Below are 11,110 nucleotides of genomic sequence, written 5' to 3' on the forward strand. Positions count from 1 at the left end.
TAGGATGCAAAGATTGCAATGCAAAGATTGCTAGAAAAGCAAATCTGAGTGCATAGGAATCAGTGCTCTTAACCAAACAGCTATGCTTCTAAAAAGCTACTCTTGAACAAGTTTAAAGAGACAGTTACCTTTCTTCTACCTCGAGTTAATTCCTGCAAGTTATTGGGAAAACAGTTTAGAAAGCAGAAAGAAATACTGTACCAACAAACATTCAGGAAAAATAATTAAAGCATTACAGTTCTAAGAAACAATTACTAACATATGTAACAGAATGACTTAATTCAGCAGAAAAAGATCCATATGCCATTTCCTAAGGGTTAGGTGCAGGTCACCTGAGCCATATAGCGCCTGTAATCCTGACGCAGCTCTTGTTTTAGCTTATGCTTCTTTCTCTCATAATCTTCACCGAGCGGCAAACTCAAGCCATAGGTCTCATCTGAAATACAGAAGAACAAATGAGAGGTGTTTTATACAGTTTTGTATGGGGGGGGTCATGAAAGCCGCACAGAGAAATAAATGCACCAGGTCTCCGTTGTGAACGAGTGCAATTGATAGCACAGTAGTTAATATGTGAAAAGAGTTAGGTTACTGCCAAAGGCATGCATCCCTGAACAGAAACGCAGTCGATGTGTCTTGAGCAATGATTGTTGGCACTGCTTCTAAGCCGAGTACATATAGTCCTTAGTTGAATTGGTCCCTGCTGCAGCTAGGCTGATGTGGCAGCTCATCATTCTTATTTTCTTAACTGGAACTGCGGACGGCAGAATGATTCCTCCGAGAAAGTTTAAAGGGGAACTGCAAAACTATTTTTATATTTCAAGGTTAGAAAGAATCAACATTAATGAGTGCATATCACAATGAATGTAAATGCAAGTACAATGAAAGTAAAATGTACACAGTAACATGTAAAACCTCCAAGCTACATCACAAAATTGATTAACTTTCCATGCATGTGCAGCGCTATCTTCTGCGATTCAGAAAGAGGCAACAATACTTCCAGTGAGCTGAAGCAGCCCTATTCCATTGTAAACAAACAGGCCTGTGAACACATCGCTTCTAATCCAAGAGAAATAATGCTCTCGACTTCGAGACTGTTTCGCTGACAAATACTACTTGTTTACTCTGCATGCAGATCACGTTGAAACATTTCTGCAGTGAAATGTCTGGTGCACAACCTGTAACTATGCACTCATATATGCCATTACATTAGTCATTACAGTGACTAGTGAGCAGGAAGGGCCATTTCACATCACAAGTCTCGGGAAGTCTCGCTCTCGCCCATGGTGAGAGCAGTGGGTTCTGACAAAATGGAGACTATACAGTATTTCCAAAAGATTACAATTTTGTACTTAATTCAGAAATTGTAAAATATTACGATACTGTCAATTAATTTAGTTTGTTAATTGCATATATCTGTAAAATCCAATTACTCTCTATATACACTTTTTATTGTTCACTCAGTTAGGCTAAAGAAAAATGTCCACAGTATGTAAACAATAAGAAATATTTGGACTCCAGGACTACAGTAGCAGTTCCAGGACAACAGTGAAATCCAAAAATGACAGTATCCCTGCAGGGTAGACAGTCCCGTGGCGCCTGCAAAGGAACCACTAGGTCAGGCAGTAAGAGTGGACAGGGAGCCAATGGGCATGGTCATGGGAAGCTGACATGTTGGCCAGATAAACCTAAAGGATGGACACAGGCTTCCTTTCAGCCAGAAACCCCTTGAAGAAAACGGAATGACCAAAGGCAGGCAGAATACAGGATTCCAACCCCATTACAGGACAATGAAGGATGCACGACCACTGCTGAAAGCCCCAGGCTGGACAGTGCCAATCAGAAAACAAACTCCTAGATGCAGAAGGTCAGGGTAAAGATCTACTGCACCCCTGCCTGGATAAAAAGGTTCTAGCACAGCAGGAGTTGCCAGGGACAGCAGCCCAGGAGCTGGATCAAAAGCAGGAACAACAGATGATGAAATACTTGTTTAGAGAAATGTCATCAGCTCTTGGGGTCAATGCCAAGCTGTGCTTCATTACAATGATCTCCCCAAAGACAGCGGCATAATTTAATCTTCCCATAACACTTTTAGACACATTCATGCCAGCATTCTTCAAGCAAGTCTCTCAAGCCCTGCCTGATATACCAGGCCATGATATCAGACGTGGATGAGTGCGTTTGCTCAGTTTTATATTTGGTGCTACACCACACCAAAGGACAATGAACAAATATAATGAGAACAAAGACTGATGTTATCTTGACATTTTATTATAGGCAGATACTGTTGAAATCTGAAGTCAACAAAATCAATGCTTGCTATACTTGGATACTAATTTGAAACCTGTCTATCATGAATACCATGGCTAATGTCACTGTGCTCAAAAGTATTTCATCATTTCAAGTTGTACTTTAGTTGCAAACTACAGTCAGGCCTATATAGTTGGTCTCACCTGGTCCACCAAGGTAACCAACAGTTTTAATATTGCCCTCCTACCACCCCTTCCTTAAGGTCAATAACAGAAACACCTTGCTATGGGACATTACCTTTTCCATGCTCGTTCTGAGGTTTCTGTGGCGAGGACCACTTGTAAGGAGGAATATTTTCCTTAATCGCAGAGTTGTACACATTGTCAGTCTTTGTCTGGAAAAAAAATAAAATTCAATTCTTCACAAGAAAAACTAAAAACAAAATAGGTTTTCATTTCAGCCATATAAAATCCACAAATAATTTCTTCTCTTGTTCCTAAATAAGGCATGAGTGACACACCAATTTTAATAAACTAGATGATTTCCAGACTGTTTCCCAACTTTCATTTAACACTCTCCTGAGTGTTTTCAGCATAGCCTGATTGAACGTAATCCTGCAGCTACTGTGCTTTGTAAAAGTATTCAACCCCGTCCAATTTTGTGGAAGTACAAATGATGCATGCACTTTAAAAACGTGTGTTAACTGTAAGAAAAACTTTGAAGCTTTAATTGAACACTTTCTGATGGCAAAGTCAGCAAATGTTGCATATCAGATGGACATCATTAGAAGAAGGTGAACATCAACAGGCAAATTGTAAATTGTGTTTCTGACTGAGCGACTCACCACTGGTATTTAGACAGAGAACATCAAAAGTCCAAATGACAATCAAATCAGAACTGAACATGTATAACTGCAGAATATCACCTACTAGGCCTATATATTGGAGATGCCTACGTTTTCTTTCTGCTTTACGTAAAACAAAAATCAAACAATCAAAATCAATAATCATAATTGATTTGGATACTCACTTAGCACACTTCTAAACTCATCCAGGACAAAGCACACTGCTCTTCCTGTATCATCATAACCTTACACCCCTGCAACTTGATGTTTTCACTCACATAGATGGTGAGTCACTGCAAGCTGGCACAAAGATTGCTAAGATCTGCACAAAACTGGGGATCATAGTCAAATTAATTCTGCTATGCCTCTTACAAAACGTGAGGATGTATGGCAGTGCCATTGATTCTCTTGGCCTGCTGGTGCAGATGTTTTATTTATGGACCCGCATGGAAGGCTAAATATAGTACAGCCTAGCTGCAGTCTCTGATAGCTTCACAGTCTCTAGCACAAATCAGAGTCCCAACTTCAGCTCAGTCCTGTCCTACCCTCTTTCAACTAACTGGATTTTTAATTTCTGGTTAGGGATTCTATCTATATACTCATTACACTTGCACCTGATTCTGCTCTATCAGAGATGTATAATGATTTAGTTTGATATGACCCTGCATATTACACTTATTTCTGTTTTCTGCACTAGATATCCACTTCAGTACAAGCAAAAGAGAAAGGAGACTCCTAGCTCAGGACAGCTGGATCATTTTCACGTTAATAAAACAGAGAATCACACCCAAGCCAAAATCAATTTTAATTTTCATACATTACTTTTTGTGAAATCCATGCATGAGCCATACTACATTAAACTTGAAATGGATCAAACTGCTTTGTTTGATTGAGCAACCACCAATTTATCGTAAGTAAAACCACTAACATACCCTGGCTTCATTTTGCTTCTATTATTTCAAAGTATGGCTTTCTATTCCAAAGCAACAAGAAAAGGCATAATTCAAACACTGAAATAACATCAAGTCGTTCTAGTCGAATCAGGACAGATCATTATATTTGTGAAGGATTTAAACATACCTTTTATGGTTGTTGGCTAAGTGTCTTTGTGAGCACACAAGCACTGATTTTTAAAAACAATTATTCCCTCTGAAGCACAAAGAAGTAAGAGAAATGTAGAAATAAAAGAATGAGATTGATGCCTGGGTACAAATAGCTTAATAATACATCAAATTTAATTTTTTAAATCTATATATAAAAAAATCAACAACAATCAAAACCATTCAGTAAAAGGAACAGCAAAAACGGCACATATATGCATTTAGGAACAAAAGCAACTCATAAATAAAACAAGCATATAACCGTTTCTCTGCACGGTGACCATTCTGCAAAACATGCTTTCCAACAACCCAAGAGTTTCCGGATACTGTCCTGGTAAATGCACTGAAAATGTTAAGGCCTGCATAGAAATCAGTTTCAGAGACCATCTCTCAACGGGTTTACAACGTCACTAACTGAAAGGGCCAAAAGCTGGAGAGCAGTAAGGCTGGATAGTAGGGTAGAGGCTGAAAGTGCAGCCAGTACAAAGCGCTGATTAACCCCACTGCAGGGTGCCTGGAGTCAGCCATGAGTGTGACACAGTGCAGTGCTCTGGAGAACTGCCCGAAGCCAGCGATTCACTGATAACGGTGTGGAAAACGAAGACAGGGTGGGAGGTTTCAAATGATGTTGCAAGTGTTAATTAATAAGTCGTTATTTAACATTAACTCTGGAATTTTCCATATTAATATTCATATCTCATTATTAAGTAACTGTAGTAATCCGATTTATAAATTCATGCAAAGCGCTATCTGCATCTATTTGACTTGTTTGCAAGGAAATTCTCCCAAGATCCATGTTAATTAGTATGCCAAAAACAATGTATTTGCGAACATAATCTAATATGCCTACACTACCAAATTATAACTATAGATGTACCATTTTTATCACTAATATAGATCTGATCACCTTGAGCAACCATATATTTTTTCAACATATAAAGAGAACCCCATTAAGTCTTGAAAAATGAAAGGCCACTATATGACTGAAAATCTAATGAAACATGAGAAAACGTAATTCATACAACTGGATAAGAATTAATGTTTCTGCATTTTTTGTCTACTTTGTGCCTGTCACCACTGTAAATCAACCCCGACGAGGCACTGTGCTTTTCAAATACACTAGTATTAATAATAACAAAATGTGTAATTGCAGGCAATAAATACAAAGAAAATAACACATGGAGTAAGAGGGATCTCTTACAGCACAAAGCAAAGATCCACATGGAATGAGCAAATGTTGCTCTTTCTCTAGTTTAAAAATGCACAGCAAGATTACACAAGTGACCTGCTATTGGACAGCATTTTTCTTATATTCACCCCACATGCATGTAAAACGTTAGCATACTGCTCAGGACCTACAACTAACATCGCTGTGCTTATTAATCACAGTGGTCCAACTGAGCTTAGTGTGAGAGACTAAACTGTTTGACATGCTCAATAAAAGTGGCAAGAGGTGTAATGTCAATGAGCTATAAGGATCAAGGCCCTGTTTCCATTACATTAATTCAGAAATTTCCTGAGCAATTTGTTTTCCTAACATTACTGAGCTGTGTAGATAAACATCCCTTGCAGCCAAGGCTTTTACTGGAAGACAAGTTGGCTAAAATAACTACCCTTTAAGAGTCCCCAGCGAGATGCTATGTTGCAGCTTGAAAGATCAAGACCATATGGTGCTCAAGTGACAAGCAGGACACTGAACCCCTGCTGCTACCTCCCAACACACAGGGTCAGTACCAGAACACCAGGTGATAGAATACAAGGCATACAAAATGAGGGGACTATCTAAACGAGATATATAGAGTAATAAATAACACCTTTTCACCTACTTCTTTTCCAAATTGTCATCACTTTAGGAAACACCCCATAGTTTCATTAGAGCTGCATTCTAGTCCTCAGTATTATGATGACGGGAGTGCTCCCCTCCTCCTTCAGCACTCAAGGGCATGGCCTCCTTGTGTTCATCACACCCATGCTCTTCTCAACAGATCTCAACTGATTTATTTCATATTGAGACCAGACCAGTTTAACCTGGTCCCTGGGTGTAAAGCTGGGCGTTCAGCCACTAGCCACCTGCAACTCACAACAGGAATCCCACTGAAGCTCAGCAGGTGTGAGTTAAGGTTGCTGCTGGAAGAGATGTTAGTGGGGCCAGCAGGGGGTGCTCACCCAGCAGTCAGTATGGGTCCTAATGCCGCAGTATAGTGACAGGGACACTATACTGTAAAAAGGCGCCGTCCTTCGGATGACACACAAAACCGAGGTCCTGACTCTCTGTGGTCATTAAAAATGAAAAGACTAGGGGTGTAACCCCAGTGTCCTGGCCAGATTTCCTATTGGCCCTCACCAATCATGGCCTCTTAATAATTCCCATCTATGAATTGGCTTCATTACTCTGCTCTCCTCCCCACTGAGAGCTGGTGTGTGGGGAGCGTTCTGGCGCACTATAGTTGCTGTCGCATCATCCAGGTGGTGCTGCTCATTAGTGGTGGTGGAGGGGAGTCCCCATTATCTGTAAAGCGCTTTGAGTGGAGTGTCCAGAAAAGCGTTGTATAAATATAAGCAATTATTATTATTATAAGCTGTGGCTAATTTAGAAGCAACAAACAGGAGCTGAAAGGTGGGCCACACTAGTTGAATGGTTGTACAGATCGGATCTCTGAGGCTTCGCAACTACACGGCTTCAGCTGTTACTTGAAAACGAACACTTACACTAGGTGAGATTTAAAAAGATATCTGATGGCCTTTTAAGTGTCCAAGGCACTCACCTTTATTTCCATATAAGGTGGATCGTGTTCCAGACTGGCCTTTTCTCGAGCCACCTTAGCCTTCTGCTCTTCAAGAAACATTTCGAGTTCATCATCCATTTTCCTACATGAGAAACACAAAATATCAACACAGCTATCCACTTAGTCAAGGTACTAAGCTGTACTCTGCATGTTCCAAGGGGCAGGAGCATAAAGCAGCAGGTGGGGTTCTGGACATGTAACTGGAAGGCCGCAGGTTCACATCTTGGGTGACGCACTGCTGCTGTGCCCTTAAGAAAAATACTACAATCTGATTGTTTCAGTAAAATGCCCTGGTACAAATGAGTATTGCCTTGTCAAATAAATTATTGATTTTATTAGATATTCTCTTTTGCCACATAACAGCTGTCTTGTGAATGCACATGCCATTGTCTGTACAGTACAGTATCTTTTGCAGTGTTCACCTATCTTTAATATGTAGAACACAATTAAGTCATCTTCTCTCTCAATGCAAAGTTATTTTAAATAAAAACATTACTTTCCCTTGACTGGAAATATTGATGTGAGATTTTATAAAGAATTATTGAAATACAGTCCAAAAAGATGTTTTGCCTTTCCGGGATAAAATTAGTGATTACTAAACAAAGATCCTTATTCACATCTTGGTTAAAATGAAAAGGTGCTCGATATGCACTGTTGGAGACACATCACTGATGCCACATACAGTAATACAAAGAGTAAAGAAATGATACCCTAGAACGCCAGGGTGCCTGACACAAAATGCAGCAACATATTCTACTTTGGATATTTTAAATGTATTCAGGAAACATGTAAACTTTTGTGCCCTTGCTCTCCACAAACAAAATATGTAGATCTTCTACAACCCTAGAATTCGAATTGATGACTAACCTGCTCACCATGACCACCAAAGTAAACAATGAAATGCCAGCGTGGCCTTTAGATGTACTGTATACTGCACTGTACTGGGCTTGGCACTCATTCGTGTTCATGCGTACAATGCACTGTTACATATTTTAACATGCAGCAACACAGACACATACACTTTGTTAAAGCAGCACTGGACAAAATTCTCTTAGACACTACTAAGATTCACAGCTTCTGCTTCTGGAAGATGGGACTTACTGCAGAACAAAGCACTTTTCTCCGATTACACTTTGGCTCTATGACTACTATAAGTATTAATCTAATTAAAGAAAACAGATGAGTCACTCAATATGCAATGTAGATGTATCTAGAAATCAGGCTTTTTAAAGACATGGGAGAAAACACAGTATTGTAAGAACATTTCTATTAAGTTACCTTTTTTTAAAAGAAAAAAGTACTGCTTTTCCACGTATTCACTTCCAAGTAAGCTGAACACTGGGAGAGTTATAACCCAGATAAGCGTCTTCTTCAAAGGCATTCAAATCTGCTTTACCAGCAAAGTCAAAATGCCAGAAGCCAATTTAATCAGCCTGGATCGTTAAGTTCACAGGTTAGTTCTTTATTCCTTTTGCACTTTCTCACATAATTCCCCCCTTCCAAAAGTACTCCTGCTCCCCCTGATATCTGTGAAGGTATCTATAAGGAATCATGTGCAATGTCAAAAACACAAATGGAGGGGGAAAGAAATCACTGAAGAGCACTACTTACACTTACTGTCAAAGCGCTCAGCAGTCTTTACACTCAAGGTTAAAAGACCTGAACTCGGAAGACGTTTTGGCTAAATGAACCCTTCCCCAAAATACAGAACATAAAGGTCATTATACATACGGTACAGACAGCTGGGGGTAGAACCTGTTGTTTCAAGATGTAATCGACTTTTGGGAAAACAACCTCTAAAGAAAGCAATAAAAAACGTAACTGGCTGTTTTTCTAGGTAGTAGAAGTGCCAGTTACATTAACTGCCCCTTCTGATAAAAATGCTTGGCCTTAATACATTTGGGACATCAGTTACTTAATACTCTTTTGGAATGAAAACAGCCCACCTTCACCATTACGCACAACACGTAAACCTTATATGCGACACTGGGAATCTCAAAGTCACCTTTATAAAACCATTCCTTCCAACAGACCACATAGCAAAGCAGTAAGACCCAGCACAGCTCCTGAAGAACAAAAACACAAATCATGCAGCTCTGCTAACAAGCCTGAACAGATGTGGATATACCGGTACACACCTGTCGGTTTCTAAGTTTGTGTGAAATTGGCCTGAATACTTGCTGTACTATTTTGTGAAACGGCGTAAATGTTTACATTTTAAGTCGCTCAATTTTTTTTAATACTAACGTAAATTAAGTCTTCAGAAAAAAAAAAGCTTACAGGGGCATCACTGTCTTCGGATTATTTCCAATGAAATAAAATTTAAAAAATAACGTAGAAATCAGAGCCACTGCCTCTTTAATACCCGTTGTTAGGCAACCACTGTACACAACGTCTTAGGCCACTTCGCGGCGCCGAGCACAACCGCTAATATTAACTGCAGCTTATCGACAAATAGTTGACAAACATCCCCGTCAGGCAACTTATCATTTAAAACGTAGACTTCTCACTTCTCACTTTAGCAATAAATATATGCGGTTCCGGGGAGGATCATTCGAGATAAGTTGGGCGCTCCAGACACAACAACCCCCTTCAGCAAAGTATTAAACACGACAGTTCAACGTTACTGTCTCGAACACAAACTGCATGTTTTTGAAAAGGTCCCGTACCGTACGACAAGTTTAACGTATCCTCAGCGGAACAGCGCGCATCCTCCCCTGGGAGAAAAAAACCACAACACACGAAGGTTTCCACGTCCTGAGTGGTTTTACGGCCGCCGGGTTTCAACGAATAACACAGCGGATCCGCCGCCCAGCAGCAACAAGCCCGCAGGGCAACTTGTCAGCAGCAGCAGGGAACTGCCGCCCGCTGCTGCAGGGAAGAAGAGCGAGGGGCGGGGGAACCTCAAACACCAGAGCACAGGGAATTACACAGCACCCCCTAGTGGACTGGAGGGACATTTATACACTGCTGTCCCATAAGGGATCCTGTGTTTGGGGTCATTTGTGGATCAAATTCACGTCTGATTTCTTTCAAGTCTAGATCTCTTGTTTGTTTTTCAAACGGATTCTTCCAGCCTTTGACACTCCACTCAAAGCACTTTATAGGGAATGGGGACTCCCCTCCAACACCACCAGTGTGCAGCCCCACCTGGATGATGGGATGGCAGCCACAGTGCACCAGCTGTCATTGGGGAGGAGAGCAGAGTAATGAAGCCAGTTTAGAGGTGGGGATCGTTAGGAGGCCATGATTGATAAAGGCCAATGGTAAATTTGGCCAGGACACTGGGGGAAACACCCCTGCTCTTTTCGTGAAAAACGCTGGGATTTTGAATGAACACAAAGAATCAGGACCTCTGTTTACATCTCATCCGAAGGACGACATATTTTTACAGTATAGTGTCCCCGTCACTATACTGGGGCATTAGGACCCACATAGGCTGCAGGGTGAGCGCCCCCTGCTGGCCTCACTAACACCTCTTTGGCGTCCTGGCCAAAATTTCCCATTGGCTCTTATCAATCATGGCCTCCTAATAATCCCCATCTATGAATTGGCTTCATTACTCTCCCCACTGAGAGCTGATGTGTGGTGAGCGTTCTGGTGCACTATGGCTGCCGTCGCATCATCCAGGTGGGGCTGCACATTGGTGGTGGTGGAGGGGAGTCCCCATTACCTGTAAAGCGCTTTGAGTGGAGTATCCAGAAAAGCGCTATATAAGTGTAAGCAATTATTAATTATAATAATTATTATTATTATTATTATTATTACCTCTTCCAGAAGCAACCTTAGTTTTTCCCAGGAGTCTCCCATCCAGGTACTGACCAGGCTTGTTTTAACACACATTATTGTACTGGAAACGTTAGCCCAGTTTGTCTGTTTTATCTTATCATCTTTGCAATCTCACTCTCAAACAATGTAAAAAAAAACTCATCTACTGAAACACAGTTGTACCGTCTTCTTTGTTGATGATGTTCGTTTTTGTTGGATTGTTATGTTAGACTCTGCCTCCAGGGAGTAATGAACGAAACTAATATGAATTTAAAATATTGTAACGCTTACGGCCGACAAGCAGTGTGTGTAAGAGCCGGCGTACCAGAGCGGGTGACGTCACCGCCCTTCCCTGTGATAGCAGG

General features: G+C 40.8%; 1 protein-coding gene across 3 annotated transcripts in view; it reads right to left on the minus strand.

The window, feature by feature from the left end:
- Positions 1-9,940, minus strand: part of cspp1a (centrosome and spindle pole associated protein 1a) — a 40,570-nt gene extending 30,630 nt beyond the window's left edge. The window contains exons 1-6 of one of the 3 annotated variants that reach the window (XM_088642297.1): positions 9,647-9,940; positions 8,256-8,516; positions 6,957-7,059; positions 2,545-2,641; positions 333-436; positions 129-152 (exon numbers count right to left, since the gene is read on the minus strand). In XM_088642297.1, coding sequence (XP_088498423.1) covers positions 129-152; positions 333-436; positions 2,545-2,641; positions 6,957-7,055 — 324 coding nt within the window. In that variant the 5' untranslated portion in view covers positions 7,056-7,059; positions 8,256-8,516; positions 9,647-9,940. Of the gene's footprint in view, positions 1-128; positions 153-332; positions 437-2,544; positions 2,642-6,956; positions 7,060-8,255; positions 8,517-9,257; positions 9,277-9,646 lie in introns of those variants that run through there. The other 2 variants (XM_088642296.1, XM_088642295.1) reach the window with 2 other exon arrangements.
- Positions 9,941-11,110: the final 1,170 nt, after the last annotated feature.

This window comes from Lepisosteus platostomus, chromosome 8, assembly GCF_059453375.1.
Source record: "Lepisosteus platostomus isolate fLepPlt1 chromosome 8, fLepPlt1.hap1, whole genome shotgun sequence".
NCBI lineage: Eukaryota > Metazoa > Chordata > Actinopteri > Semionotiformes > Lepisosteidae > Lepisosteus > Lepisosteus platostomus.